We start from the raw sequence: 27,379 nt of genomic DNA on the forward strand, positions 1-27,379 counted from the left end.
CAAAATCAATAGAGACTACATCATCAGTAGACTGAATAAAACAGATTATAATTTTCAAGGTTTATTCACTTGCAACTCCATCAATGTCGTATATGCTAGTACCTGCTTACAGTGTCCCTCTGCTGCCTGTATTGGACAGACTAGGCTGGTAGTTGTCACCCAGGAGTATGCGTACCACTAGGAGTACTTAAAAGGTTCATAGCAGGTACACAGAACTCCGTGTGTGTGCATGCAGTGTGCATGCAGCCACAGTGCAGCATGCGAGTGGCCAGAAGCACAACCCAGGCACATGGAGAGCAGCCAGGTCTGACTGGTAAGTTTGTTGTGGGGAAAGGTGTGGGGCTGGGGCAGGGGCTGCCCAGCCAGGGTACAGTGTGGGACTCAGCCATGTGGGGGGATGGCTTCCACCACTACGCATACTCCAGGACAGCCTGGGGGCTGTGCGCCCCCAGATCTGCGTGTGGGGCAGTGCAGGGTGGACTGGGGCCAGGGCCATGTCAGGCTCTTCCTGGAGGGGTGCTGAGCTGGGCTGTGCTCAGTGCAGGCAGCGGAGGCACTGGGAGGGAGGTTGGGGGGCCTACAGCAAATTCTGGTCTGGCTGTAGGCCCCTGTGGTGAAGGAGGGAGTGGGGCTGAGACTGGAGCAGGGGCAGGTGCTGACAGAGCCACGAGTGGCTCATCCAGTGAGTGGCAGTTCCCGCCCCTGCACGCACCCCAGGAGGGCATGGGGGGTGGGGGGGCATGTGTCCCCAGATCTACATGCAGGGCACAGCAGGCTGGGGTAGTGCTGGGCTGTTCCCAGCAGGGTTTTTTGGCCAGGCTGTGCTGGGAGAGGGGAGTTGAGGGGGCTATGGCAAATTCTGGAGTGGCAGCAACCACTCCCATGGCCCCTATCCCAGCGCTGCCACCGCCTGCCCGGTCCAGCCCCTGCTGGGAGTAGCCCAGCGCAGCCCCAGCACCAGCCTGCCTGAACCCCCTGTGCACAGATCTGGGGGCACACATCTCCATGCCTCCCAGGAGGCATACAGTGGCAGGAACCATCGCCAGACAAGCTGCTTGTGGCTCTGTCCTGTGCTCTGCCCTGGCTGGGGAGCACCTGCTCCAGCCCCAGCCCCAGCCCCACTCCCTCCCTCACTATGGGGACCTACAGGAGCAGGGTTATGGTGGGTGGGGGCTCCAGCCACTCCAGAATTTGCCATAGCTCCCCCAATCCCCCACCCAGCACCACCACCAACTGCCCTGAGCACAGCCTCGCCCAGCCCTCCACCTGGTTGAGCCCAGTGCTCCAACCCACTGCAGCAGCCCAACCACCCCCCAAATGCAGATCTGGGAACACATGCCCCCCATGCCCTCCTGGGTTGTGCGTAGTGGCAGGAGCCACCCTCCCCCCCCCCCACATGGCTTAGTCCTGTGCCCTGCAACTGCTGGGCAGACGTTGCCTCAGTCCCACTCCCTCCCCCACCATTAGGGACTCAATCTGCGCCTCTGTCCCCCACAATGGCAGCCCACCGTGCCCTGCACTCAGATCTGTGGGCACACACCCCCATGCCCTCCCGGGTTGCATGCAGCAGCAGGAGCTGCCCCCCCCCCTAGCCTCTCATGGCTCCATCCCACACCCCACCCCAGCTGAGCAGTGCCTACCCCACTCCCTCCCTTGCCTTGATCTGCCTCCTCCCCACCTTAAAAACAATAAAAAATATAAATGGGTACATGAGCCAAAGCTTTGAGACAGAAAGGGTACACTTGTTAATAAAAATTGAAAACCCCTGGACTAGGCAATCCCTACACTTCATTGCTGATCTGAAGGTAGATGTTTTCAGACATCAAACTTTTAAAAACCAGTTTGAACAGGAAAATGCAGAACAAGAAATCATCCACAGACTGGATTGTGTTAAGAACAGTTTTAAAAAGAGCTATAGATTTTTTATCCCATTACCTGGGTTAGCTTTGGTGATTCCTTTGTTTCTATGGGTTTACCACTTGTTTGTTTTGCTCTCCCAGCACACTCCCTCCAACCTTTCTCTCTCTTTCTACTGCCCCACCTTGCCTTTTGTCTCTCCTTATTCCTGCTTTTTGCATGTCCTTTCATAGCATATGATGAACTGAGCTTCAGCTCACACAACCTTGTGCTATACATATAATTTGGCTAGTCAATAAGGGGCAAATCTACCATGCCTTCTACTTAGTTAGTCTTGCTAGTCTGAAATCATGTCTGTCTATGTGTTGTGTCAAATGATGAAATCCTTATTCATTCAAAACTCCCTAATAACCAATATCACAGTAGCACTTCATGCTTATTAACTGGAATGCACATTTTCACAAAGCCAGACCATATTCAGGGAATTAGTTATGTAGTAGTATTTTGTGTCGGGCAAGCATGTTGCAATATCCCAAAATCCCCTCTAATAGTGGAATTAGAGTTTGCAAATAGTGGAAGTCAGTGCTTGGTTTGTTTGTTTTTTTAAGTTTATTTTTCTGATGTTAGAGCAGAAAATTTAACCTTTATATTTAATCACATACTGGATAGTTGAATCAATAGCTTCAGCCTCACTTTCTGTAAACCAGTAAACTGAAATATGTTATTAAACATTTCCCTTAACATAATTTAAAACTAGACCAAAAGTATCAAATAGATCAGATTTTTACATGGAGTATTGCAGCCTTTCACTCTTACAAATCTGTAGCACAAGCAAACAGAAGGTTAAAATGTGACTGAATGTAATGTTGCCAATTGTCTTGATTTTATCATAAGACTTTCATGTTTTACTTAAAGGACAGCTACTGGAGATGTATGACTAGAGAATAATCTCACCTTTCCATTTTAAAAAGTAGTATGTCTGGGGCTTTTACAACTGCAGAGAATGCTGGAAAATGCAAGTCAAGCATACCCTACAAGGCTCAACTCCAAAAGGTAAAAAAGCTCCAAAACAAAAATCGAGAGGGAGAGGGAGACATAATATTTTTTTAATTAAATTTATGATAATTTCTGATTTTAGAACATATGGGTTAGCAATATTTTGAATTGTATTGTATATTTCTTGTATCATTTGCCTACATGTGCTAGATTGTGTATCAGACAAAGAATTCCTACATTGGCAGGCAGATACAGTAGGTTGTTTAATACAGTTCCCCAAATGTGTAAGCTTGTGTATGTGCATGCGTGCGTGTGTCTGTGCATGTAATTTAATATATACAATTACCATTCTCCACTTTTCTGAAGGTCAGAAAAGAAAACATCCTTGGTCAAATTCCGTCTTGATTCTTACATTTCATGCAGTCCTGTTTAGTATAGTAGTATTATATAGAGTGTAAATCAGAGTAAATCTGCCCGCTGTGATCTATGCAGGCTATGCAAAGGAGGCAGAGACCACACATGCCACAGTGTCTAGAGTTCTGAGATGCTGAAGGTAGCATGCCATGAGTTATTGGCCTTCAATTGCTGGCGCAGTTCCGGCAGTATGCCCCTTAGGGATAAAGAGTATCAAAGATCAATGGAAACAACTTTTTAAAAAATGTGTTGACTTGCTGACAACTGTGTAAGGTTTTGAACCTATGTTTTATCAAGCATATATATGGTAAACACACTGCCTCCCAGAAAAGTGCCATAGCTTGTTGATTAAATAGTTTAGCGTGGAGGGTTTTTATATATATACAGTTCATGCTTGAGTCATTTACACTCGGATATAAAAAGACAAAATCAGAACAGCTGAAAAATTGTGTTTTTCTTCTCGTTTTTCTTTGTCACAAATGTGAATAGTTTTTGTTTCATAGAACATGTATGGAGGAAATCCAACCAGTCTATCACTGAACACTGGGGAATTGAGAAAACATTTAAGAGTGAGTTAAATAATGTTCTGTTATACCAAAGAGACAGCCCTGGTAAAAAATAAAGTAAAATGAAACCCATAGTATTCCATAGTAATGACCTTAACAACTGAGGTATCATGACCCTAACCTGGAACGTTCTGGGCTATTGTTGAATAGTATGGAGTACTTTTAAAAAATGGCTTGCAAGTCATCCCACTCTTAGGGCATGATCCAAAGCTAACCAAAGTTAAAGGGAGCCTTTCCAAAGCTTCAAAGGGCCTTTGCATCCTAAATAGTGAATTGGATTATTTAACCTTTCCTTATGTAAAAATGCCTCTTGTTACAGCAGGCATTGTATAAGAGGGCATGCTCAGTCACTGACTGCAAAGTAAATTATCTTCCCAGAGATTGTTTCTTGGCAGTTGCTTTATGCTACCACCACCCCAACATATGCACACCCTTGAATATTTGCACAATACTTTAACTCATCTTAAAATTAATGGCAAAGACCCAAACCCTTCACTATTAGCTGTAAAGAAATGGTAAAGTAGTAAAAGAGCTTTGTTCTAGCTTGTGGGTCCTAGTAAAAGAAAAAGAAACTATTTCTCTATGCAAACATAAGCAGCCATCTAACAATATATGCTTTGAATGTTTCAGCACAGGATAGGTACCCACCTCCCTACATAACATGTAGTGTTAGGAGCACTGCAAAACTCATTTAGCAGTATAAACGTATTACTGTTCAGTGTATAAAAAGATTTGTCCCTGGTGGCACTAAGCTTAATGATACTGTCAGTAGCACAAAGTTGGCAATGAAGTATCTACATAGGTAATTCATCCCAAATGGGGAGGCAGGGAGACATGAGGTTTTCATTTCAATTACTGCCTATCTGTAGTGGAGGAAACACTAACCCGCCTGGGAGAGCAGCTTGATTTTATTGCACGACCGCGTCTATCTAAACTCCTCTCACAGGAATTGGCTGGTACATAAATGACTATTATGCAATGCTACATGCCTGGAAAAAAAAGCTTTAATGAGCAATTGATAAGAAGTGATCTATGCCGAGGTCAGAGGGCAAGATAACAGACCACTATTGATGAGTCTCAAATTTGTTTGCATAGGAAAGGAAGTCTTTCACAGAGACCTTCCTGCAGTGGGATCAAAATCCCCCTTTCCCCACAGTATTTGATTACTTGTTGAGACACTTTAAAATGCTTGAGTTTAATTGAAAAGACAGTTTGACATGCCTCTAAAAAAAATTCTTGACAGGAGTGTGTTTGAGAAATACTCCAAGGAGAGACAATCATCAGAGCAGGGGACTATGTCAAGTTTACAGTTATATAATCCATCTAGAAGCATGAGTAAAATTAACCCCCAAAAGTACAGTACTTTTCTTTCACAAAGAAAATTAGAAGAGTCTCTTCACTACCTTTTCCGTATGAAATAGAAATGTCACAAATTGCTGGCAGTCACCCAGTTTAAATTGAAGTTTTATTTAATATATCAACAGAGAAGTCATGGAAATCTATTACTTGAGAAATTTAAACTTAGTATTTATATTGAGTAGAACCCGATCAAAATTGGGGCCCATTGTGCATATGAACTGTCACTCTTGGTCTCGCTCTCGCTCTACTACATATAGGACACAGACAGACCAGTCTAAGTGAATGAAGATCAGTCTAAACCCATCACCATACAGAAATTCAGTGCACATAGACCAGTCTAAAAATGGTGTACACAATCTAAGATAGACCTGGTGCAACATGCATTCAGTTCAGATCAATTTAAGTTAGACCAATGCATTGACTTCTGTGCTGTTTCCCTATTAATTCAAGTTAGACCCCTGTCCTCTGACATCCCCTCCTAGTTTGCAGCTCCCCTTCCCTGTCACAGGGAGGCATGCTAGACTCAGCCCACATTCAGCTGCTCCAACCAAGCGCCCAGGAGGCCCTGCTCACAGATTCTGCCAGCACCAATCAAGCACAGCCCCTCTCCTCAGCCTCATCTCCTGCCTCCAGCCATCTGTCACCTGCAGGTAGACAGCAGGGGGAAATGTGTCTGTGTCCCAAACATGAGCCCTGGGACCTGGGCATCCAAGCCCCCAAGCCATGCCCCTGCACCCCCAACACCCCATCATGAAGCATGCCACAACCTCCACAGACCCCAGCACTGAGCCCAGGAGAACCCTTGCACTCATGCATCGCCCCAGAGACCCTGACCCTAGCACTCGCACTTCGTATCTCAGGGGCCACAGCCAGGTGTACTGTAACCTGGACCCTAGCATAGACACCCCCACTCCTGAGCAGGAGCTGGTGTGGGTGGCTTGCCTTTACTGGGTGAGAGTGGTAGGAGGAAGAACATTGGGACTGGGTCTACATGAGGGTGACTCTGTGACCTCCATGACTTGGTCTTGCCAGCAGGTACCTAGGCCATGTGCACCTGGGGTGCTGCAAGGGTTTTCTGGTCTACAGCTGCAGGATCCCCGAGTACTAGAGCTGGGGGAGGAGGGGACACTGAGCATCCAAGTCAGGTCAGGGAGGTGGATGCCCCTGGAAACTTCAGGAGCATGTGGACATGGCCAGCTGCCTTCATGTTGCAGGTAGAAAACACTGGAAATTTCTGGGTTGGAGAGTGGGGTGTCACCATCATCATGCGGAGTCTTCTAGAAGCCCCTGGAAGTTCAAGGCAATGGGAATAGCCTGGCCAGTGGAGCCCCAGTCACCCTGGATCAGGGGCCACACCCAGCTGAAGTGAATGGATGATACACTTCTAATAGATGGTGCTGGTGATGTGGGCTCAGAACCAGCACTTGATGGTCCGGATGTGGTGACAGAGCGCCCGAGTGCCCATGGTGTCCTGGGTGGCCTTGTCCTCATTGGCCGCTTGAAAGTCATTGGCCCAGCCCAGGATGCTTGGCAGGCTCAGGGTGCAGCAGGTGGCCTCATGGGAAAGCCAGCTGCTGACTTGAGTGCAGGAAGCTGCATCCCATAGCAAGCAGCTGCCAGATCATGTCCAGATGGCTGCATGAGATACCCCACAGCCTCCTTCAAGAATCAAACAGGGCAACAAGCAGGGCATACTGCAGGTCCTAGATCTGTGTGCTTGGGCACGAGTGGTGGGATGTCATGGCAGGGTGCAGGCAGGCCAGGACACAGAGGGACATGAAATGAATGAAAAATGGCACTTGCTTTGGGGCTTTTCTCAAGCCTCAAGGCAGGGTGTGAGGGAGTCTTCAGTGACAGTGGAGGATTGGGGTCATACGTCCCACACCCAGCAGCCAAGTTCCCAAGCTGCACTCATTTGTCTCTGGCAGCCCAGGGAGCTTGCAGGATATGTTGGGAGGTGTGCAAGGGTACCTCCCTGCTTGTGTGCCTTGGCCAGCATAGGCTGCCTGCGCACCCTACCCCCCCAAGGGTGAACATGTATACCTTCACTCCTGATCTAAACTAGACTGCTCACAGAAAACCACAACTTCACATAACCACCTTCCCTGGCTTTTTTAATGTCTGTATGTGGCCATATAGTATATTTGTATATTGTATACATGGACCAAGGGACAGTTTCTGCCCTAAATGGATTACAGAGTACAGATAGATAAAGAAAGTATTATCACTGTCGTTATACAGATGGGAAGATTAGGTGACTTGCTAAGGGCACATAACAGAATCAATAACTGGGTTCTTTTCCTGAACCAGGAAAGGAACCCAGCTAAGGAACATGATAAGGGTTTACAAAATAACTAAATGGTGAAGAGAAAGTAGATAGGGATAGGACCAACAGCATGAGCACCATCGCTCTACTGCTCTTTTATGGAAGAATAGAGTCAGGGCTGTATGTGATGCACATTGCATTCTCTAGTACTTAGGCAATTTACTAACTTTTCTTTATGTGCTTCTTTGTTTCTAAATATCAGAAGAAGAATTGCACTGTATTTCACTTAAAGCTGTGGACTTTCTCACTTCTGTTTTCTGTCCAAAGCTATGCACTGTGTTATGTTTTTTCTTTGTACAGATGAATACTGGGAATTGGGTTGTTGATTCATAGATATGATTGGAGCTCCTTTTGGAGTACAAAGAACAGTTTTTACCACTTTCCCCCTTGCAGCTAACTTTCCCCAAAAGATTAGGCCTTGAGAATATCCTATGCCACATCTCATCCTATGATAAAGGCTTTAGTGGAATTTTGAAGGAAACAAAATAAAAGAAGTTTCAATTTAGTTTTAAAATAGCTATTATTTTTGTTAAGAGTGTGTGTGTGTGTGTGTGTGTGTGTGTAAAATATCCATAGATAGTATGAGTGAGTTTTCAAAATTGCTCACTAATCTAACCTATATAGGAACAACTTTTTAATTCTGAGCTCTACAGTCCAGTACACAAAGATATAACAAAATTAAATGAAAGAAACTTGGAGCTAGGCAAAATTCTTGCAAACTGCAAGAATATTTAACTACTTGAACAACTTGGAAGTCACTTGGCATGTCTACACATGCATTTATGCTGGTTTAAATTTACGGTGCAGTAAATTACTGCACAGTAAGTGAGAATAGGCCAGCATCTACACATGCAGGCATTAAGGCACATTAATGCTGTGTGGACTGACTTGGGACTAAAGTTAGTCTCAAATCAGTCCATGTACACAGTGCTACTGTGCAGTAAGATGTCAACATATGCATTCTTGTGCAGTAACTAAACGGGCATAAATTTGATACCTGCATGATGCAGGTAGCAAATTTATGCTCAAGTAGGTATAAGTCACCATATTTAATGCACAGGTAGATGTTCACCTGTACTGTGCAGTAACTTCAGTTACTGCACAGTAAATGTGCACGAGCAGATGTGCCCACTGTAGTGGATTCTCATCTACTCACAGCTTTTAAATCAAGGTTAGTTGCCTTTCCTATAGATCTGCTCTAGAGCAAACAAGAATTAATTGACCCTATAGGCTTTGTTATAAAAACAACTCAAACTAAGTAATCACAGCTGTCCCTTCTAGCATTTTAATCCATGAAACTATGAAGTACTGAAGTATTTCCACAAGTGAAATTGCTCTATCTTTGGTATGCTGCCATATAAATCCTAATAAATTTTGCATTTCAATATTTGCAGTAATTGGGTAATATGTGTGCATGAGACGATTATTTTTATGTTAGTAAATAGATTATTAAAAGAATAATTTGAGTTATTGTTTAAATCCATCTACCTTGCTTCACTATTTAAAATAGTCACAATAGCTGGTGTTTGATTAATTTTCAATGTAGGATATATAGAAGGTATTTATGGCATTTTTGCTAGAATTTTGCTACAGGATTGACATTCTAGCAGTTAATATAATTCTGAACTAGAAACCAGCTGAATCAAGCAGCCTGATTAGAACCAGAAGAATAACTTATATGTATATTTTTATTAAATAAAAAAAAAGGAAGAATCAGCAGCAAGTCCAAAGTTATTTGCCTCTAAGACTTGCGACCTTTTCACTAAAATCTTTGCCATATTTTTAATACTGTTGCTTTTGACATTTGGCTGTTTAAACCGAAACGTACAAATAACCACCTGACAAAATCACAGCTCTTGCTCTGTTCAGTACATCTGTTTTGTACTTCAGCCTAGCTGCTGGTTATGATATGGTCAAAAATACCTCCCGCTTAAATATTCAGTTGTACACACTTCCATCCCCATTTCCGTTATGAGACAATTCCCAGACAAGAGTGTGGTGAGATTATTACTTCCTGAACAGTTGAATAGAAAAATAGATGTGATAAGAATTAGTGATAAATTAAATCTTTTTAACGACTTATTTATTATTTTATTTCTAATTCACCTTTGAGCAGCTTTATTCAATCAAAGATTACCAGTGTAAATTGCCAATGCAGCGCCAAAATCAGGACACCTATCCTTGTATGTTTAACTGATGACCAGCATGTGTGTTGGATGCATTTTTATGTGAATCATCATTGCCCACTATAAAGTAAACCTCATGGTTAAAAATAAACTGAAATTGCTTTGCTCTTAATTTAGAGCTTGGGGTTCATAGCACAGAAAGAGTTGTCATAATATTGCCCTATTAATCCTTCTGAATCCCAACCTGTGACACTGCAGCTAGTTCTTCTTTGTATTAGAACAGGCATATTAAGAAGCAACAGTACATGGGAAAGGAAGCGCATGGTCAAGCATTATAAATGTAAAAATTACAATAGTAGAACAAGAGATCAACAGATGCTCCTTATGCTTTTTTTTACAACATGCTTTCTGCAAATGTTTTGCTTAATGCATCCTCCATGCAAAAGGTAGATCAAAACATAACATCTATAAAAACATCTAGAAGACACCTGCTTCCTGTATGTATATTGGTATGGAAGCAGGTGCACTAACTTAAGCACAAAACATTTTCCTATATCAAAATGACACTAATTACTCAGCAGAGGGATTTAAGAGCAAGCAAGGACTCAACCTGAAATTCCTCTCTTCGATAGTTTTGACATCAAAAAGGAAAAAAAAATGAAAACTCAGCTCTGCATGATCGATGTGGTGTTGCAGGGGGTGTTGTCTTTTAGAGTGGCTATGGGACAGTAAGACTGGTAGGTGTGAGGCTGAGTATGAAAAGAAAAAAAATTTTGTTGTAAGGTTATTGCAGATTTTTAGCAAGTTCCATTTAAATGGAATTTGATGTAGCTCCCATTATTGTTTATGAGAGCAGCATGTATCTCGTCTCTATAGCCCTAAAAATTCACATGCCCTACTGAGGCCCCCTGGACTTTAAACCAGTAAAAAAGTACTCAGTGGAATTTTTGCTTAAGTGAAGACTTCAGGATTTAGCTCAAACTGCACATTGTTCACATAATTATTTTTAGCTTAATGTCATACTTTGCATTGTCATAGTATGAAATGTAATTCATCACTCTTCTACACTTCTCCAGTAGTATTACAGCATACTGTGGCTTCCTACCTATACATACCTCCACACCCCAATCCCATTTTCAGACCATTCCCAGGCACGAGTGTGACAGGATTATTGTTTCCTGGGCAGTTGAATAGAAAGATGGATGTGATAAGAATTGGCAAGAAATAAAATCTTTTTCACAACGTATTTCTAATTCACCTTTGATCAGTTTTGTTCTGTCAAAGTGTCTATCAATCCCTTTTTCAGACTATGGTACATCAAAACACATTTATTAGGAAGAATAGATGTGAAGTTAAAGACAAAAAATCCATTTAAAAAAACAAAAAAATTGAATATGGTCCAAGCAGTATAACTCCTAACCAAGGAGAACACCACTCCTGCCTAACCCAACCATACTTCCCAACCTACATGTAATACCTCTTATAAAATAAAACAACAAATTCCCTTTCATCCCTACCCATTTCCACTTCTTCACATGCAGGGGACTCCTTCCTCCCACTCCCCTTCTGCCCCTTCCAAGCCAAACCCACTTCTCCCTCAAAGTGGGGTGTGGCTGTCTACAAAACCCATTTGTCACCCCCCCCTTCACTACAGGAAAACACTTTGTTCACTTAAAACAAAAAAACCTCACCCGTCACCATCTCAGCCCCCACCAAAGGACAACAATGTGGAAAAAAAGTGACAATTTTTGCCTGATCTGGCCACAAAAAGCAGTTTATAGCTGTGACCAAATACATGTGCACGGCTGGAAGCAGCTTAAAAATGACTTATTGGGTGAAAGTCTGACCCCTCATTGCATGAGGTATCAGATAAAGATGTTATAAAATGCAGTATCTTGTGCCTGTGGAGCTCCCAGCCTGTCCCTGTTTTCAGAATGGGAGGGGGAAAGGGAGAAGAGGGAGTTCAGGCTGTGGTTTTTTCAGCCCCCCTGGAGGGTGGGGTGGGTGTATTGCAGCACCCCCCACCCCGAGCTCCAGGCTCTTTCTGTGTTCTAGCCCAGGAGCTGGCAGGGACCACAGGGCCAAGAGATGGCTCTCTCCAGGTCCTGTACACAATGGGAGGGGTCCTAATGTGCACAGGGCAGGAGAGCTGCTGCTGCACAGCTCTCCTGTCCCATGCACATGGGAACTAGTCCTGTGACCAGCAGGGCTTCCACATGCAGCCCGGGGCTGGCCACAACCTGCCGTGTTCTGGGGCAGGTCCCAGCCAGCCCTGGGTTGGTAGGGAACTCTCCTGGTGGAGGGAGCTCCTGGTTCCAGCTCCCCAATTAGTGAGGGCTGGAACATTTCTCCCTGTGCATGGCAGCTGCCTGCTGCCTGGGCAGGCTCCAAGCATGGAGCCAGCTAGGACAATGTCCCCTAGCCCCAGCAGCAGGCAGCTCTCAGCCCTAGCTCCATGATCAGAGCAGGGGCTGGGAGATTTCTCCTTGCCCCTGGGAGCTGCCTGCTGCCAGGTTATGCTCCAAGGTCAGAGCCCAGGTTGGGACAATGTCACTCCGCCCGGGCAGTAGGCAGCTCCTAGCCCTGGCTCCGTGATTATAGTGGGGGCTGGGAGGTTGCTCCCTGCCCCCAGGAGCTGCTTGCTGCCAGTGCAGACTCAGAGTCCATGCCAGGACAATGTCCCCCTGCCCTAGCAGCAGGCAGGTCCCAGCCCCAGCTCCACAAGCAGAGTGGGGGCTGGAATATTGCTTCATGCCCCAAAAAACTGCCTGCTGCCAGGGCAGGCTCCAAGCTTGGAGCCCAAACAAGACAATGCCCCCCTGCCCTGGCAGCAATCAGCTCCTGGCTGTGATTCTGCACAAAGCCAGGGCCGGGACCTGCCTGCTGCTGGGGCAGAGGGACATTGTCCCAGACTGGGCTTCACACTCAGGGCCCACCCTGGCAGCAAGCAGCTCCCAGGGGATGGGATTGTTCTCCTGCCCCCTTCTGCCTAGGCTGACTAGGAATAAATTTGCTCCTGGTTGGCCATTTACACATGGGCTACTGTGCAGTCGCTATGGCAGGTAGCAAATTAACCCTGCAGTTGACTAATTGACTGCGCAGTAAGCACCTGCACATGTAGACAGTGATGCTTTACCGCGCAGTCAATTAGTCAACTGTGCAGTAAAGCATCTCTCATAGGCACACTCTGTTTGAACTCACTGGAAATCCTGTCTAATTTAATCAATTAGGAAAGAAGTTTCTAATATCTACCAGGTAGTAGGGGGTAAAAAAAAAAAAAAGACGACTTATTTTACACCCAGGTTGCCGATAAAGCGAGAAGACCAAAAAAATGCATGTTTGAAACAAAAGGAAAATTCAAGGGAGTCTCCAAAGGCAAAATCTCTTTATCCATCAAGGATTAATACACAGGTGTAAAAAACACAATCCATGGACCACATCTGGCCTAAAAAGCTTCTCTATCTGGCTCGCCCAGACTACTGGAGGGCACCAGAAGTTGGGCCCTTTGGTCCCATTGGGCATGGCCATCAGCAGCAAGCTTGGCTCACCACCACTAGACCTCATGTTTCTGCTGCCTTCACCTCTGCTGCCTACATTCCAGCCACCATCCAATTCTGCACTCCAGCTACTGATAGACCCTAGATGACTCCCAGCACCATTGGACTCTGCATTGTCCCCACCCCCACCCCGACCAGAACTCTCACAGCCACCACAACTGCAGACCCTATGCCACCACCACTACTGGAGCTACTGCAATGATCCAGTCCACAGGGAGCCCTGCAGTCTTGATTTGGCCCAGCACCACAAGTGAGTCTGACATTCTTGCATTAGGAGGTCTAGGTCCCATCCCAGAAAAGGAAGCAACACATATAGGAACTGCAATCATTCTTACAGCTGGTGACTGATGACTGGACAAAAGGGTGGTGCTAGAAAAAATGTGGAAGGGGTATAAGGTAGAGTGAAGAGAAATGCTGTGGAATGAATTCATAGACTTCTAGCCTTCTAGAGAGCCCTCAGGAATAGATGATTATGGAGTAAGTTACATCTTGCCTTACTCATATTACAGTACCACAGCCAGTTTCCATGTGAGATGCTTCATGTTGAGAATATTCACTCCATTGTCTTCATTGTTCTAAGAAGAGCTGGTGGAATTAAGATTTTCTTACACCTCAGGTCTGAAGAAATGTGCCAAAAAGATTAAATCCTGTACAGAGATTCTAAAACCTTCAGAAAGCAAAGTTAGACCAGGGAAACTTATGATTTAATACAGGGCTTTTCAACCTTTTTTAACAAGTGTACCCCTTCTGTCTCAAATCTTCAGCTCGTATACCCATTTATATTTTTTTCTTGTTTTAAGGGGGGGGCAGATTGAGGTCCCGCAGTGAGGGAGGGAGTGGGGCAGGGGCAGGCATCACTCGGCAGGGGTGGGGAAGAGTGTGGGATGGAGCCATGAGCAGTTCATCCAGGGGGTGCAGGGAGGGGATGGTTCCTGCGCACCCCGGGAGGACATGGGGGGTGTTCCCCCGGATCTGTGTGTGGAGGGGGAAGATTGAGGGGCAGGGGCTGCCCAGCTGGAGTAGGGTGCAGGAGGTTGCCACCACTACACGCACCCCAGGAAGGCATGGGGGTATGTGCGTCCAGATCTGTGCACAGGGGTCTGATGGGCTGCCACTGTGGGCTGGGGTACTGGGCTGTTGCCAGCAGGGCTGAGACAGGCTGCACTTCGGGTGGGAAGCAGTGCTTGGGGCAGGAAGGAGGTTGGGGGGCTACAGGGAAATCTGTAGTGACTGCCCCCCCCCCCATAGCCCCAGTCCTGTAGGGCCCCATGGTGAGGGATAGAGTGGGGCTGGGGCTGGGGCTAGGGCTCACCAGCTGGGGCAGAGGATGGGACAGAGCCATGAGCAGCTCATCTGGGGAGCATGGGGGGGTGGCGACTCCCGCTGCTGCACACACCCTGCATGCCCCTGGATCTGTGCACAGGGGGGCTGGTCTCAGGGCTGCACCAGGCTGCACTCAGGGTGGGTGGCAGCAGCACTGGGAGGGGGCTACGGGAGGGCCTGAAGCCACCTCAGAATTCACAGTAGCCCCCCAACCCCCCCCCAGCACAGCATGACCCAACACCCCCACCGGGAACAGCCTGGTGCTGCCCCAGCCCACTTCACCCTGCGTGCACCCGTCCCTAGCACCCCCATGCCTTCCTGGGGTGTGTCCAGCCACCCCCCCCATGCGCCCCAGTTGAGCCGCTCACAGCTCTGTCCCATGCTCCACCCCGGCTGGGCAATGCCTGCCCCTGCTTCAGCCCCAGCCTCACTCACTCCCTCACCATGGGGGCCTATGGCAGCAGGGCTCTGGGGAGGGGGCTGCAGCCACTCCAGCCTTCTAGCACCATTGCCACCTGCCCCAAGCACAGCCCAGTTCAGCCTCCCACCAGGAAGAGCTCAGCCCCACACTAGGCATGGCCCCGGCCTCAGCCCCAGCCTGTCCCGCCTTGCACACAGATCCAGGGGCACACACACCCACCCACCCCATGCCCTTCCTGGGTGCACATAGCAGTGGGAGCCACCCTCCCTGTGCAACTCAGTCCCGCACCCCATCCCAGCTGGGCAGCCCCTGCCCAGCCCCAGTCCCTCCCCCCACAACAAACTTACCAGCTGAACCTGGCTGCTCTCCATGTGACCAGGCTGCACTCCTGGCTGCCCACATTTTGTGCTGCAGCTGCGCACACACACAGAGAGTTCTGAGTACCCCTTACAACCTTTTTTGTACCCCTAAGTGTACACATACCCCTGGTTGACAACCACTGATTTAATAGATGTGAAAGCCTTTTGCACATATCATATAATAGTTCTGTAACTATAAACTATCTCTACAGGTACTAGGAATTCAAAAGAAACAATGACCCTAATAATCACCTTCTGACCACAGCTTACCCCTAGAAAAATATCACTATTGTCCATCAGGTTTAAATCAGTGACTTAAAGGGGAGAAGCTCTGTATTTTTTTGCTGATTTTGTGAGCTGCCCAGTTTCCCTGTGCTGAGTATTACCATTACTTGTAAGAGAAGCACTTTCCTTTTCAGTGAGTTGGAGTTTGTGGGTATAATTAATATTTCAACAGGAAATGCCATAACATTTGTTGAGAGCTAAGGGAAATGAGTCCACCCTGTGTGTAATTATTTCACAGAAACCATTAATCAACAGCTAATAGGGTTTGTTTATGTTCACCATACACCCTGAACAGTATACTGGATCACATTTTCCTTGTGCACTTCCTACTCCACTACAGAAAGAGTCACAATACATAATTTCCTTGCTGCATGCATTCAGGCCATTATAGGGGAATTCATCCTGATCATGAAAACTGACATCCCTTCTTATTTTATTTGAAGTTTAGAAATAACTTGAAAACTGAGAAGTTCCAAAATTAAGATACTTTTGATGGTATTAATTGTCATACTTTTTCCAATAATGGCAGTTGAAATGATGAGCAGACTTCCACAAAGTTACTGAAGATGGTTATATCCTAAAATATAACTTCATATTTACTTACTCAGCTTGGGTGATGATGTTTTATTTTGTTTTGCTTTGTTTAAAGAAGAAGAAAAATAAGCTGCAAACATACCACTCTAACCAAGCTATTTTTTTGAAAAACAAGCTTCAGGTCTGACCAATTAAAATTTCCTTGTGTTGCCTTTCAGTATGTTGAGACTGTATAACACTCATTCCAGACATTTCAGGCATTTCCTTTTGACGGATTTGTGATGAAGACCAATGAAGGCAGCAGTGGGAGACCACATTCAAGAGCTTGTGTGAATCTAACCACATCTGACCTGGTCTAAGTTTGATTGAGTAAAACATATTAAAATAAAAAGGCTAGTATAGTATAGTATAGCATAGTATAGTATCACCAGAAACTGCTGTGGTAATCACAAGCTTATTAACAATGTTCATCTTGAAATATAGAAAATTGTGTGCTTTTAGGGTATATATATTCAACTACATGCAGATGTCTATCAAAAATTGGCTAACCTTGCTGTATTCATAACTTATGTGAGAAATGATTTACAATCTGTTCAGTTCTTTGCTTTACTTAAATCTGCAGCCAATTACAAAATGACGAGTTTTTTCCCCTCGATTTTGGCATAAAAGGTATTGCACATATCTTACCCACAGATTAAAACTGCACCCTCAACAAATTTTGTAATTTTGAATTTCCTACTTGAGCACTCACCTGATGGTAACTTGGCATGTTGGTAAACCCTGTACAGTGTGACATTTTATGGAGCAGATGTTCATACTCAAGTCCTGATCCTTGTCATTTAAACAGAGCTTGGGACTTTCTTCCAACATCAGCAAAGAACTTACTCAAAAGCCCACTGAATGCAATGGAAAGATTTCAGGAGGTTGTCTCAGGTCATACGTTCTTACTCCTGCAGAACCAAGTAAATGTATGTACTTGAAAAATATAAATATTAATATCATGGGCTTTTCTGTTTCTTTGGTTGAATCTAACTCCTGTCACCCCTGCTCCCCATGTTCCAGCATGAACCACTATCCCCCAACCTCTTACCCCTCCTGGCCCTATGGCTGTCCCAGCTTCCCTGTCCTCTTCCCCATCCTACCCAGTGCTTCAAACAGCCTAAGGCCATCCAGCCTTGCCTATCTTTGAGGTGAGGAGCTATTACAGGCAAGTGATGGCATGTGACTGGGGGTAAAGGAAAAGGGGCTATGGAGATTTCTGAGAGTCACAAAGCCATAATGGAGAGCTCACTGCAGGGCACTGAACTGTGTTACCACTCAGACCCAAGCTGGCATTGTTTGCTCTGTCTGTCTATCAGCACTTGCCTCTAGTCTCATTCCAAAATCAGACCTTCAATCAAGTTAATGGTTTCCTGGTTTTTTCCTGACAAATCACTTTTTTTGTTTTTTGTGGACATTATGGACAAGTGTTCCTAACCTTTTTGTATGGACTGCCCATAAATTTATCGGCAGTTTGCAGCCCTTATGCACATATGAGTTATGACTAGTTCTCATATATGTGATAGTTTTGTTTTCGTCTGGTAATTAATTCTTTTAGGGTGAGATATGGAGCTAGAATATTCTGTTGCTGGTTGGATTAAATCTTGTTGAAACTGTTAAATGTAATAACCACCATGCAGCTAGACTGAACACGAGGAACAGTACGAGGATCCAAACCAAAACATGCATAAATGTCACTGTGTATAAGACATATTCTTGTGCACTCAGAAATTAGAACTGAGAGCAGTAGTAGTCATATGGTCCTGTGTGGATAAAATGTATGTGTTTCAGAAAGAGAAAAGGAACCAGAAGCACTCAGAAAAAAATTGAAATATTTCCATGGAACACCTAGATGAGCACAGTATATAGCCCTGAAAACAGTCAACAGAGCGGGTTTTGCAGTGGGTACAGGATAAAAGAATAAAAAGGACAAGGAAGAAAACTGTTTTCTGTTGTAACAATCTCCACAACCCAACTTTTGGCTAGCTGCAAGAAGTGGAGGCACTTGAACTTAGCCTCCCTTGGTTTAATAGAGGAGACTAGTACTACAGCATTCTTATGGTAGGGATCTCATACCACGTTATCAGTTTAAAACATTTAAACAATTTAAGCATAATTGAAAGAGCATTTTCCATTAAATTTAAGAGGGGAAAATACTTTATGAACTGGGGAAAAGGATTTGAGGGCAGTCTGGTGAGCAGCAAGTCAAAATCAGTAAATCAGTATGCCAACATTTGCATGCAGGAAGGAACAACATGAGAAAATATAGGAATGAGGAAAATTGCAGAATTCAGGACATGGAAGCATGAAGGGACTTAAATCAGCTCTTATGAAACTGCATGGGAACAATATGTTCTGTGTTGCGACATGATTTTAATTCAGAGAATAGGGACTTGATCTTTTGAAAATTAGTTGTTGGAAATATGTATATAGATTTACACAAAACCATATTAGTCCCAAGGTAAAATATCTTAATCTCTGTGTGACTTTTGTACTTTATTTTTGTAGGCTCTTTAATTTTATTGATTGCTTGCTTTAAATATATTGTCTCTTCCAATCACTAAAATTCAAATTTAAGGTACTCTATCCCCAACACTTAATTTAAGTGTTCTTTATGGACATTTGCTTAAATATTATAAGTGTAAATGATGGGAGAATCACAACCTGGAATAATAGGAGAAATAAGTTATAAGTCTGGCAGTCCAGTTTCTTTTAGGATGAATTAAGGGCAATGGTAATGATCAACAGATTTCTGGGAGGCGGAAAGAAGAGACCCTAAAAGTACATAGTTTGTTCCTCTAGGCATTGTTTTCCCTTAAATATAAGCTGTGGAACAAATATTTTTAATGTCTTTTCCTTCCTTATTGAAATCACAGATGGACAGTTTCACCAGTCCTTGCGAAAGCTTTGTAAAAGGGAATTAAATTCATGTTAATATTGTTATTAGTACAAACAGTTGTTATTAGTAATAGTGCACGAGTGAATGTTGTTTCTCCAGTTTAGTACTTTATTATACTAGAACTAAATTACATGTGCAGTAACCACTGCACATTAATGAATGCATAGACATGCACAGAGTGAAGCAAACTGGTAGGAAGAGGGAAATAGTAAAATATCCCTTTAACGAGGCCTTTTGCATTTCAGTTTTTAAAGTGCTATAGTGTTCAGTATTGTGAATTATTACTAGATGCACAACTGGCAACAGTGATGAGAAATTCCTTTTTCTATGTTTGGCTAGGAAAGAAATTGCTTTTATTGCTCTCAGGTAAAACTTAGTATCATAGAGAGTTTAAGGTCAGAAGGGACTAGGTGATCATGTACTCAAGTCATGTTGTGTTACAGGCTGTTAATTTTTATTCAGATACCCTTATATTAAGACTGAAGATATTAATTAGATTAAAGCTTTTAAGTCCTCAGGAGACTAAACTTTGTATTACTGGGCACATCTATATAAGACTTTTACTACCAAGCTGACTAATTAGCTCTGCAGTAAACATCTCATCGTATACACATGCATCCCTATTAGAGTGCAGGAAACTAATAAACCATGCTTTGGAGCTTTTTTGTGTGCAGTAGCACACATGTATACATTGACGCGGCTGGCTGGGGTCCAGAAGTTGCACTAAAACATACCTTTTTTAAAGATATCCAATCTTATCATGAAGTGTACAAGCTTTGAGTCCACCATCTTCCATGATTAAACTTTTCCAATGTTAAATAACCCTCATATCTAGAAAGTTGTATTTTATTTCATCTTCAAGCCATTTATTCTGGTTATGCCTCTGACAGCAAGATTGAAAAACTCAGGAGTATCAGAAATCCTTTCCATGTGCAATGCAAATACCTCCACTGAGTGATCATGTTACCTCTCCATGTCTTCAACAAATTGAAGGTAATGTGGGTTTTAGGGAGATCAGCTTACAGCTTGCTTTTCAGCCCCTGAATCATTTTGGTAACCCTTTCTTGACCTATCTCTATTATTTTCACATATTAGAAAATATGTTCACACTTCATGAAGTAGCAGTCTTACTTTGTAGAGACAAGACCTGTATAGGAGCAAGACCACTTTCCAAATTCTCTTTAATATTCACCGTTCTGTATGTTGAAGGATCACATTAGCCGTTTTTGTTGCAGCATTGCAGAGAGCTCATGCTGAGTCAGTTGTCTATGATGAGCTCCTTCTCTGAGTCACTGTTTTTTGTCTCCCATTCTGAGGTTTTATTTCCCAGATGTATCATCTTGCATTTCTTGTCTTGTTTCAGAGACCTTCTTAGCTAGTTCCTTTTAAGATTCTTGGGTATATAGTATTAGGGACTATTGTTTTAAAAATGTTTAATTTTTGCAGATGTGGCCTTTTATTCTCATTTAACTTCATCCACAATATTAGATGTAGCTTCATTCCAAATAACAAACAAAAATAGCTACAAAATTTTCCTACGCCACTGTTTACTTTTACCCTCTGCTTCTAACAATGGACCTTTAACTCTCCTAGAGTGTTCCATAGTTTTAATATTATAATATTACAAAAGCCTTAGTCTTCTGTCCGTAACACTTTATTCCCACTCTGATTGGATGCCTTGGCAGTCAATCAGAGTGCTCTGGACAGACAGAGACACATAGCAGGGTGCTGGCATGACAGTGGGGACTGAGGGGTGGAGTGGGGAGGAGGGAGGCCAGTGGTGCTGCCCTCAACCCCCCCTCCCCCGCCCCCCACTCCTTGGAGGTGGAGTACTGGCTGCACAGTGCTGCCCTCACCCCGCCCCACATGGCAGAGCACCGCCATAAGAGTGAAGACTGGGGCTGGAGCTGGGGGGCAAGGCCAGCAGTGCTGCCCTTGCCCCTACCTCCTTCCCACCCTGCTCCTTGGAGCCAGAGGCTAGAGTGCCCCCCTCCCACATCAACAGCCAGGGAGGAGAGGGGGAGGCAGAGGGGAGGAAAGAAGGGGAGGGGGGAAGTGACTGGTAGCTGTACCCCACTGCAACTGCCACTGCAAGCTTCACCTCCACTGCGACCGCTGCTGCGGGCCCTGGCCCTGCTCCAAATTGGCAGGGGGGAGGAGCAGCCCCAGCCCAAACCAGCAGGGGGGATGCAGGGAGCAGCCCTGGCCCCCACCCAAAACAGTGGGGGGAGTGGCCCTGGCCTCAGCCCGAAGTGGCAGGGGGGGGGGGGGGGGGGGCCAGGCTCCAACCCGAGGCAGGGGGGATAGGACCGGACACATCCATTTGTTCCCACCCCCCAGTCATTCTTGATGGGAAATTTGCTAGTATGTTTTATAAATCTCTGTTATCTTTACTATTTTTGGTTACACATATTTGAGTTGCCCCTTTGGTTACCTTTGTCATTTACCTATATATTTTATATCTCTTGCTATTTATTTTCCCCATTTTTTCCATCCCTTTTGTGTTCATTATGTATGCCTTATTTTCTCTTCCAATTTCTTTTATTCAAGATGGCTAATAGCTAAGTGTAATTTTTTCATAGTTGTAGAATTGTAGCTTCAGACTACCCTAGTTAGTAGCTAACGTGTCCACACATCTGAAAATGGAGACTTCTTTGTCTGCTTTTTCCCTAGCCTCAGTAATCCACAAATTCATCCCTAACAGTTCATAATTAATTCTGTACAATTTCCCTGGGGCTGACTGTGAAGGCTGTGCAAAAACTTCACTAGGCTTAACATACAAAAGCCAACCTAAAACTGAGAGACAAAATGTGACACATAGCAGAACTGATCTAAAGACCCCACTGGCTTCCTCACTTAGTTCTAGTTCTTCTTCAAGGTCCTAGTCTCCATATTTTAAGCTACTAATGAGGTAAGATCAAACTATTTTCAAAACCTCTGGTCTTTCTGCTATATAATGTAGAATTCGAGACTTTTCCATGCATGATATAGAAAGATCCCAGCTTTCTTCAAAGGCTGACTGCCAGGGGAAAAAGATCAGCCCAGCTCACATCAAAATATCAGAGGCTGCAGTGGACATGATCCTAATTGGTGTCATATAGGACATGTACAGACTTTCAATTTCTCTTAGGAGATTCGTTGCTTTCCCAAGAGAATCCACAAATGTACAGATGTTGAGAATTTTTCTCAGAGCAAATATGGCCACTCTGAAAGAGAAAAACCCTGGAAACAACCAGGCTTAAAGCACTTCTGGGAGAGCAAATGTCTATACAACTTATCCTTCTAAAAGAAGCCACAGCACAGTCCTCCAGCATCCTAGCATGCTTTGCTCCCACCTCTCACCATGTCTTCCCCCCTAATCTTAGAGACAGTGTGTCATTCAGGCTGGACTCTACTACTCCAGCCAAGAAGGGAGAAGAATATGCCCCCATCACTTCCATTATGCTGCAGGGAGATACAGACTAACACTGAGCAGTCTGCCCTGTGCACTGCTGCCACCTGTCACCAGGCAGACTGAGGAAGCCTGCAGAGCATACTGAGATATGGTCACAGGGCCCCCCACTGCGATGTGTGCACAGGGCCCCCCTGTGTGATGTGTGTACAGGATCAGCACTGCTAACTTTCTGCTCTTCAAGGGTTCAGCATTCAAATGTTAATTTGGCCACCTGTAGGTAAGTTTTTCTAACTTGAAAACAAACCCAGGAGAATTTCATAGGTTATTTGAATGTGTGTACACAGCCCTATAGTAAATGAACTATTTGGAGTCAGTGGCTACCTCCTGGGGGGAAGGGAAAATGGAATAGGCACATAAAGTAAATAATTGCTATTATATGGAGTAAAATGGAATAGCCACATAAAGTAAATAATTGCTATTATATGGAAGGAAGGAGGGAGTTATAAATTCTCCACAGGCCAGAAACTATTGAAACTCTTTGGAGGAAGACAGAGCTATAAATAACAAAGCAAATATAAATTGTGTTGGATTATCTGTCATCATTTTTAAGTACAGCTGAGAGGATGAAACTATATTTCTATATTTCCAACAGAACTAGGAAAAATCACTGACATAAGTTTAACATTAGATTCCATGGCAGAGAAGAGTAAAAGCCACAATGGACACATCTGTGAAAAATCTTTCCTGGTAGTCATCCAGGTGAGCACGGGGCAACAGCTATAGGAAATACTAAATGTATAAACGTGTGCGTATGTAATGTTCTGTATATTTAAACATCATATTCTAAATTTTCAAGAGTGGCCCCCCTTTTGGGAAGGCACAGTTGGCTGAGTGGTGGACCTTCTGAAAATTCAGTTATATATTTTTTTTGGCAGGTACTATAAAGTATCATTAAAATTCAGTAAACGATGTAATCTGCGTAAAGATTTCAACATATGGCACAAGGTTCATGTTTTGTATGGTATATAATCATCCATACAGTGTTTCTAATATTTAACAGCTATTTAAAACATTCCCAGCTTTAGAAGCAGTGAAATAGCATTCTTCTTTTTTGAGAACGTACATCATTCCAGTCTTAAAACATCCCTCCCTTAATGCCAACAGTACAGGACAGCTCTATTGCAGCTGTGCTCTCACAACCTTGAAATCAAATACTTCCTAAGAGACAAAATGCAAGGCTTAAAACTTATTTTATGCTACAAATGCACCCTCCTGACCAATCAAAACAGGCATTTTCAGTTTTATTGAAAAAATGTACTGCTTTGTGAACAATAGGCTGTGGTGATGTTGGATATTGCTGAAATCCCTAAAGAAGGCTATGCCTTCATAAACTAAAAATTCCTTTCTTTACAAACTGACACAAGTCACAGTTGTAGAATGACGAGTCTCTCTGAATATATATTCCCTAAATATTTTAGATGTCTGTTTCTTCAAGATACATTGCCTTGGCCAGGGTCTCCAGCTCTGCCCCTTCTCACTGCATAAGTTTTAAACAAGGTAACTATTTAAAACTTATAATCTAGGACAAATATATGAAGATACCTGTGCTGCAACATGTAAGATAACAAAAATGAGCTGAATATTTTGGCATCCTGTCTCATAGGAAAGTAATGCATTTTAGTCATCTTGGGCTAAGTTTTTTAAAGGAAACTAATTGGCCCAAGCATCTCACCATGGCACATGGCAACCATTTAGGTTCAAATGGTTTTTTTCAAAAGTTGAGTAAAGCCCAGTAAAATTCTGGAGCAGCACACTTACAACCAAATGAGAGGCTAAACCTCGATAGGTATTCAAATCAGGTTACAGCTTGCCTCCAAGTGGAATTTCAACAGGCACTGAAATAATGATAGTGGGTGTCTTCCGACCATGCTTAGGCATCTAAACAGCATCTTGAATGGGAATGGAGATACTTACCGTAGAAACTGGGCTCCAAAATGTATGCATACAAGAACTGCATTAATCCATCAACTGCTGTCTCCAGAAATCTGATTAGACACTTACTGTAGTTTGCAGATAACACTTCAAAGACTCAAAGGATACACCCACACATGCAGGCACATGCACTTGAGCAGCAGAAACAGGAGTGGCACAAATTTGAGCTGGGATTTTTTGCCTCAGCGCACGTGTCCGGACATGCACTTTGGTGTGGGGCAAGTTATGCCACTTGGGGCAAAATAACCCTGCCCAGATCCTCCCGGATCTGCAGCCAAGGGGAGCTAGAGGCTGGGGCCAGCACTTGTGCTCCAGGTCCAAGTTCTCCAGGACGTTGAGGTGGTGCTGGGCTCCCTGCTGCACCTCCGGGTCCAAGTGCAGGGGCTGGTCCGGAACCTGAATGTGTACTCCCCTGTGAGAGACCCGGAGTTGGCGGACTTTTCTGGGGACTATGGGTGTGTGGAGGAGCTGGGCAGGAGGAGTGAGCCCCCTGCCCCCCGCCACAGTGTGTAGCCCCTCCGCACAGCATGTGGACTGCCCCCCTCCACCCAGGACTCAAAGCTTTGCCCCACAAGGCACATGTTCCCCTCTCCATGGCGTACACATGCCCCCACAGAGCCCTCATGCACCCCCCACAGGGCCCTCAGGCACCCCCCCACAGGACCCACAGCTCGCCCCCACAGCAGCAGCAGCTGTGGAGTGTGCTCAGGGCCTGCTGCAGCCAGAGCCCTGAGTGGCGCGGTGTGACCCTAATTGCCTCTGAGCTGGCGCCACTTGTGCTGTCTGTCACAGGACCGGCCTGGGCCAGCGTGGCATAACACAGGGCCATGTGGCTTCAGGCAGCACCAGGGCCGCTCAAGCTGTCACCCGGGGCCTGCAGCCACTCATGCAGGCCACGTGTCACACCACTCCAGGTCCTGCTCCCATGCCACACCACTGGGGGATCTGGCTGCAGCAGGCCATTCACAGCCCCCTCCCCCCACAATGCCACCCACCCCCCAGGCCCTACTTACCAGGGACAACACCCAGGTCACAACCTTGCACCACTCCTACAGCACACTAGGGGAGCAGGGGGCACCATAGAGATGCTGTGGCTGTGTGCCAGAGCATCTCTGGAGGTCCAAGCCAGGGCTTGCCAACAGGCACGGTGGGGAACTCTGCCCTGTGCCACTTTTCTCTGTGGTGTTTTTATATGATACCTGGAAATCCAGGTATCAAATTTTGAGCCAGCACTGCAAATATGCAATGTGGGGAACATGTTTTCATTCTTAGTGTGCCTCCTGCAGCGTCACAAACTGGTTTGAGATGCCACAAGAGGCACTTGTGTGCTCATCTGGACGTGCCCAAAAGAGGCAATGGATGGGACAGAAAAAAAAAAAAACAAGACAGACAGGCAAAAAGAGTAAGAGACTGGTTTGGAGATTTCCAGGATGGTAGGTAGACAGTGATTGGGTTAGAGATGCTAAAAATAAAATATGGGTACAGCTCAGATACAGTGGAGCTGAAGGCAACCCCTTTGTAAATTTGGCTTCTTGTGGGTAAAAGAATCCAACTGTTCTTCTGAACTTTACCACAGAAGCAGTTGGTTAGCAGAGGGATAGGTATACATATCTCCTCTGATCTGATAGTCACTAGTGACCCCTGTGACTTTCTAGGTTAGCAAAGGATTGTTATGGTGTCTGCCATTAAAGTATCACCTTCTCACATGGATGCACAGTGTGAAATGCATCAGCTTGTTGTCATTTCCAGAAATAGCTGTATTTCAGCAGTACTGCATATACATAATTTAATATCTTTTGTTTGCTTTGGGGAGAATGGTGCTGTATAAATGGAAAATGGTGGCACAGGTCTTTCCACCATGGCAAACTAGAAATACTACAGATCCTTACAAGTTTGAAAGTTTGAATCATTGCTAAAGCTGCCACAAGGGGCATTTATAAGGCTAAATCCTGAACTTCCCGAAGTAACTTTATTGGCATCAGTAGAATATCCAGATTTACATCATTGCAGGCAGCTGAGATCAGAATCTGGACCTTTGCCTGTGAAATCCTGCAGGGATTGGAGGAAAATGTGCATTAAATATAGAATAAGTTAATAGCAAGGTTCTGGTTATGTCATAAGCCAAGAAGCAACTCACTTGTGGAATCTGATAATTCCTGGGTATCACATCTGTGAATTAATTATCAGGTTCTACCAATGAAAGCAAAGGGAATGATGTCACTCCAATGAACCACCATATTTTTATTCATGTTTATAATATGTTGTTTCCAGCAGTGAGTCCCTGGCAAAAGTACAGCATCCACTTGGGAAAAAAAGATTGCCTCATATTGCAATGGATAAGTCCAATTTTTCCCCTAGTATAAAGGTACACTGAGGATAGTGATGTGCAAGATTTAAATGAGCAATAAGGCAGTATTAGTAGGAAACATTAAAATTATATTTCTTGCCCTTGGAAACCTTAAAAATTATATGTGTGTATGGCAAAGTTATTTTTCTTCCCACTACAATTGTAATCATTAAACTGGGCAGAAAACCCTGTCTATCTGTTCCAAAAAAGCAGCTTTCTAGATTCAAGCAGAACTGCTAAGCCCAGTGAAATGCTCATTCTAAATTCTAATCATTCTGAGATGCTAAGACAGCTTTGACCTAAAGGTGGAAAAAACAAAACCTCTTTCTTTCTCTCTAAAGCTGAGCTAAAAGTTTACAAGAACTGTTATAATTACATCATTTTAATTTTTTCTTAATGAATTTATTCACATTTATTCCAACATTCTCTGTATATAATTTGCAGTTCCTATGTTTGTTTCCACTACCTTGTATCGCTGTTATCTTGAATCTCATTTGGACTGTGTTCACACAGGAAATCCCATTAATGCACCCCTCCATAGATAATAGGTCTCTGTAAATAACAGTATGCAGAGCTGCATTCCTG

General features: G+C 44.3%; 1 protein-coding gene across 1 annotated transcript in view; it reads left to right on the forward strand.

The window, feature by feature from the left end:
* Positions 1-23,148: 23,148 nt before the first annotated feature.
* LOC102384709 (arylsulfatase J) overlaps positions 23,149-27,379 on the forward strand; it is a 102,021-nt gene continuing 97,790 nt past the window's right edge. Inside the window, exon 1 of the mRNA XM_025213362.1 lies at positions 23,149-23,214. Within this exon, the coding sequence (XP_025069147.1) occupies positions 23,149-23,214 (66 nt within the window). The remainder of the gene's footprint in view (positions 23,215-27,379) is intronic.

This window comes from Alligator sinensis, unplaced genomic scaffold (genome assembly GCF_000455745.1).
Source record: "Alligator sinensis unplaced genomic scaffold, ASM45574v1 scaffold563_1, whole genome shotgun sequence".
Classification (NCBI taxonomy): domain Eukaryota; kingdom Metazoa; phylum Chordata; order Crocodylia; family Alligatoridae; genus Alligator; species Alligator sinensis.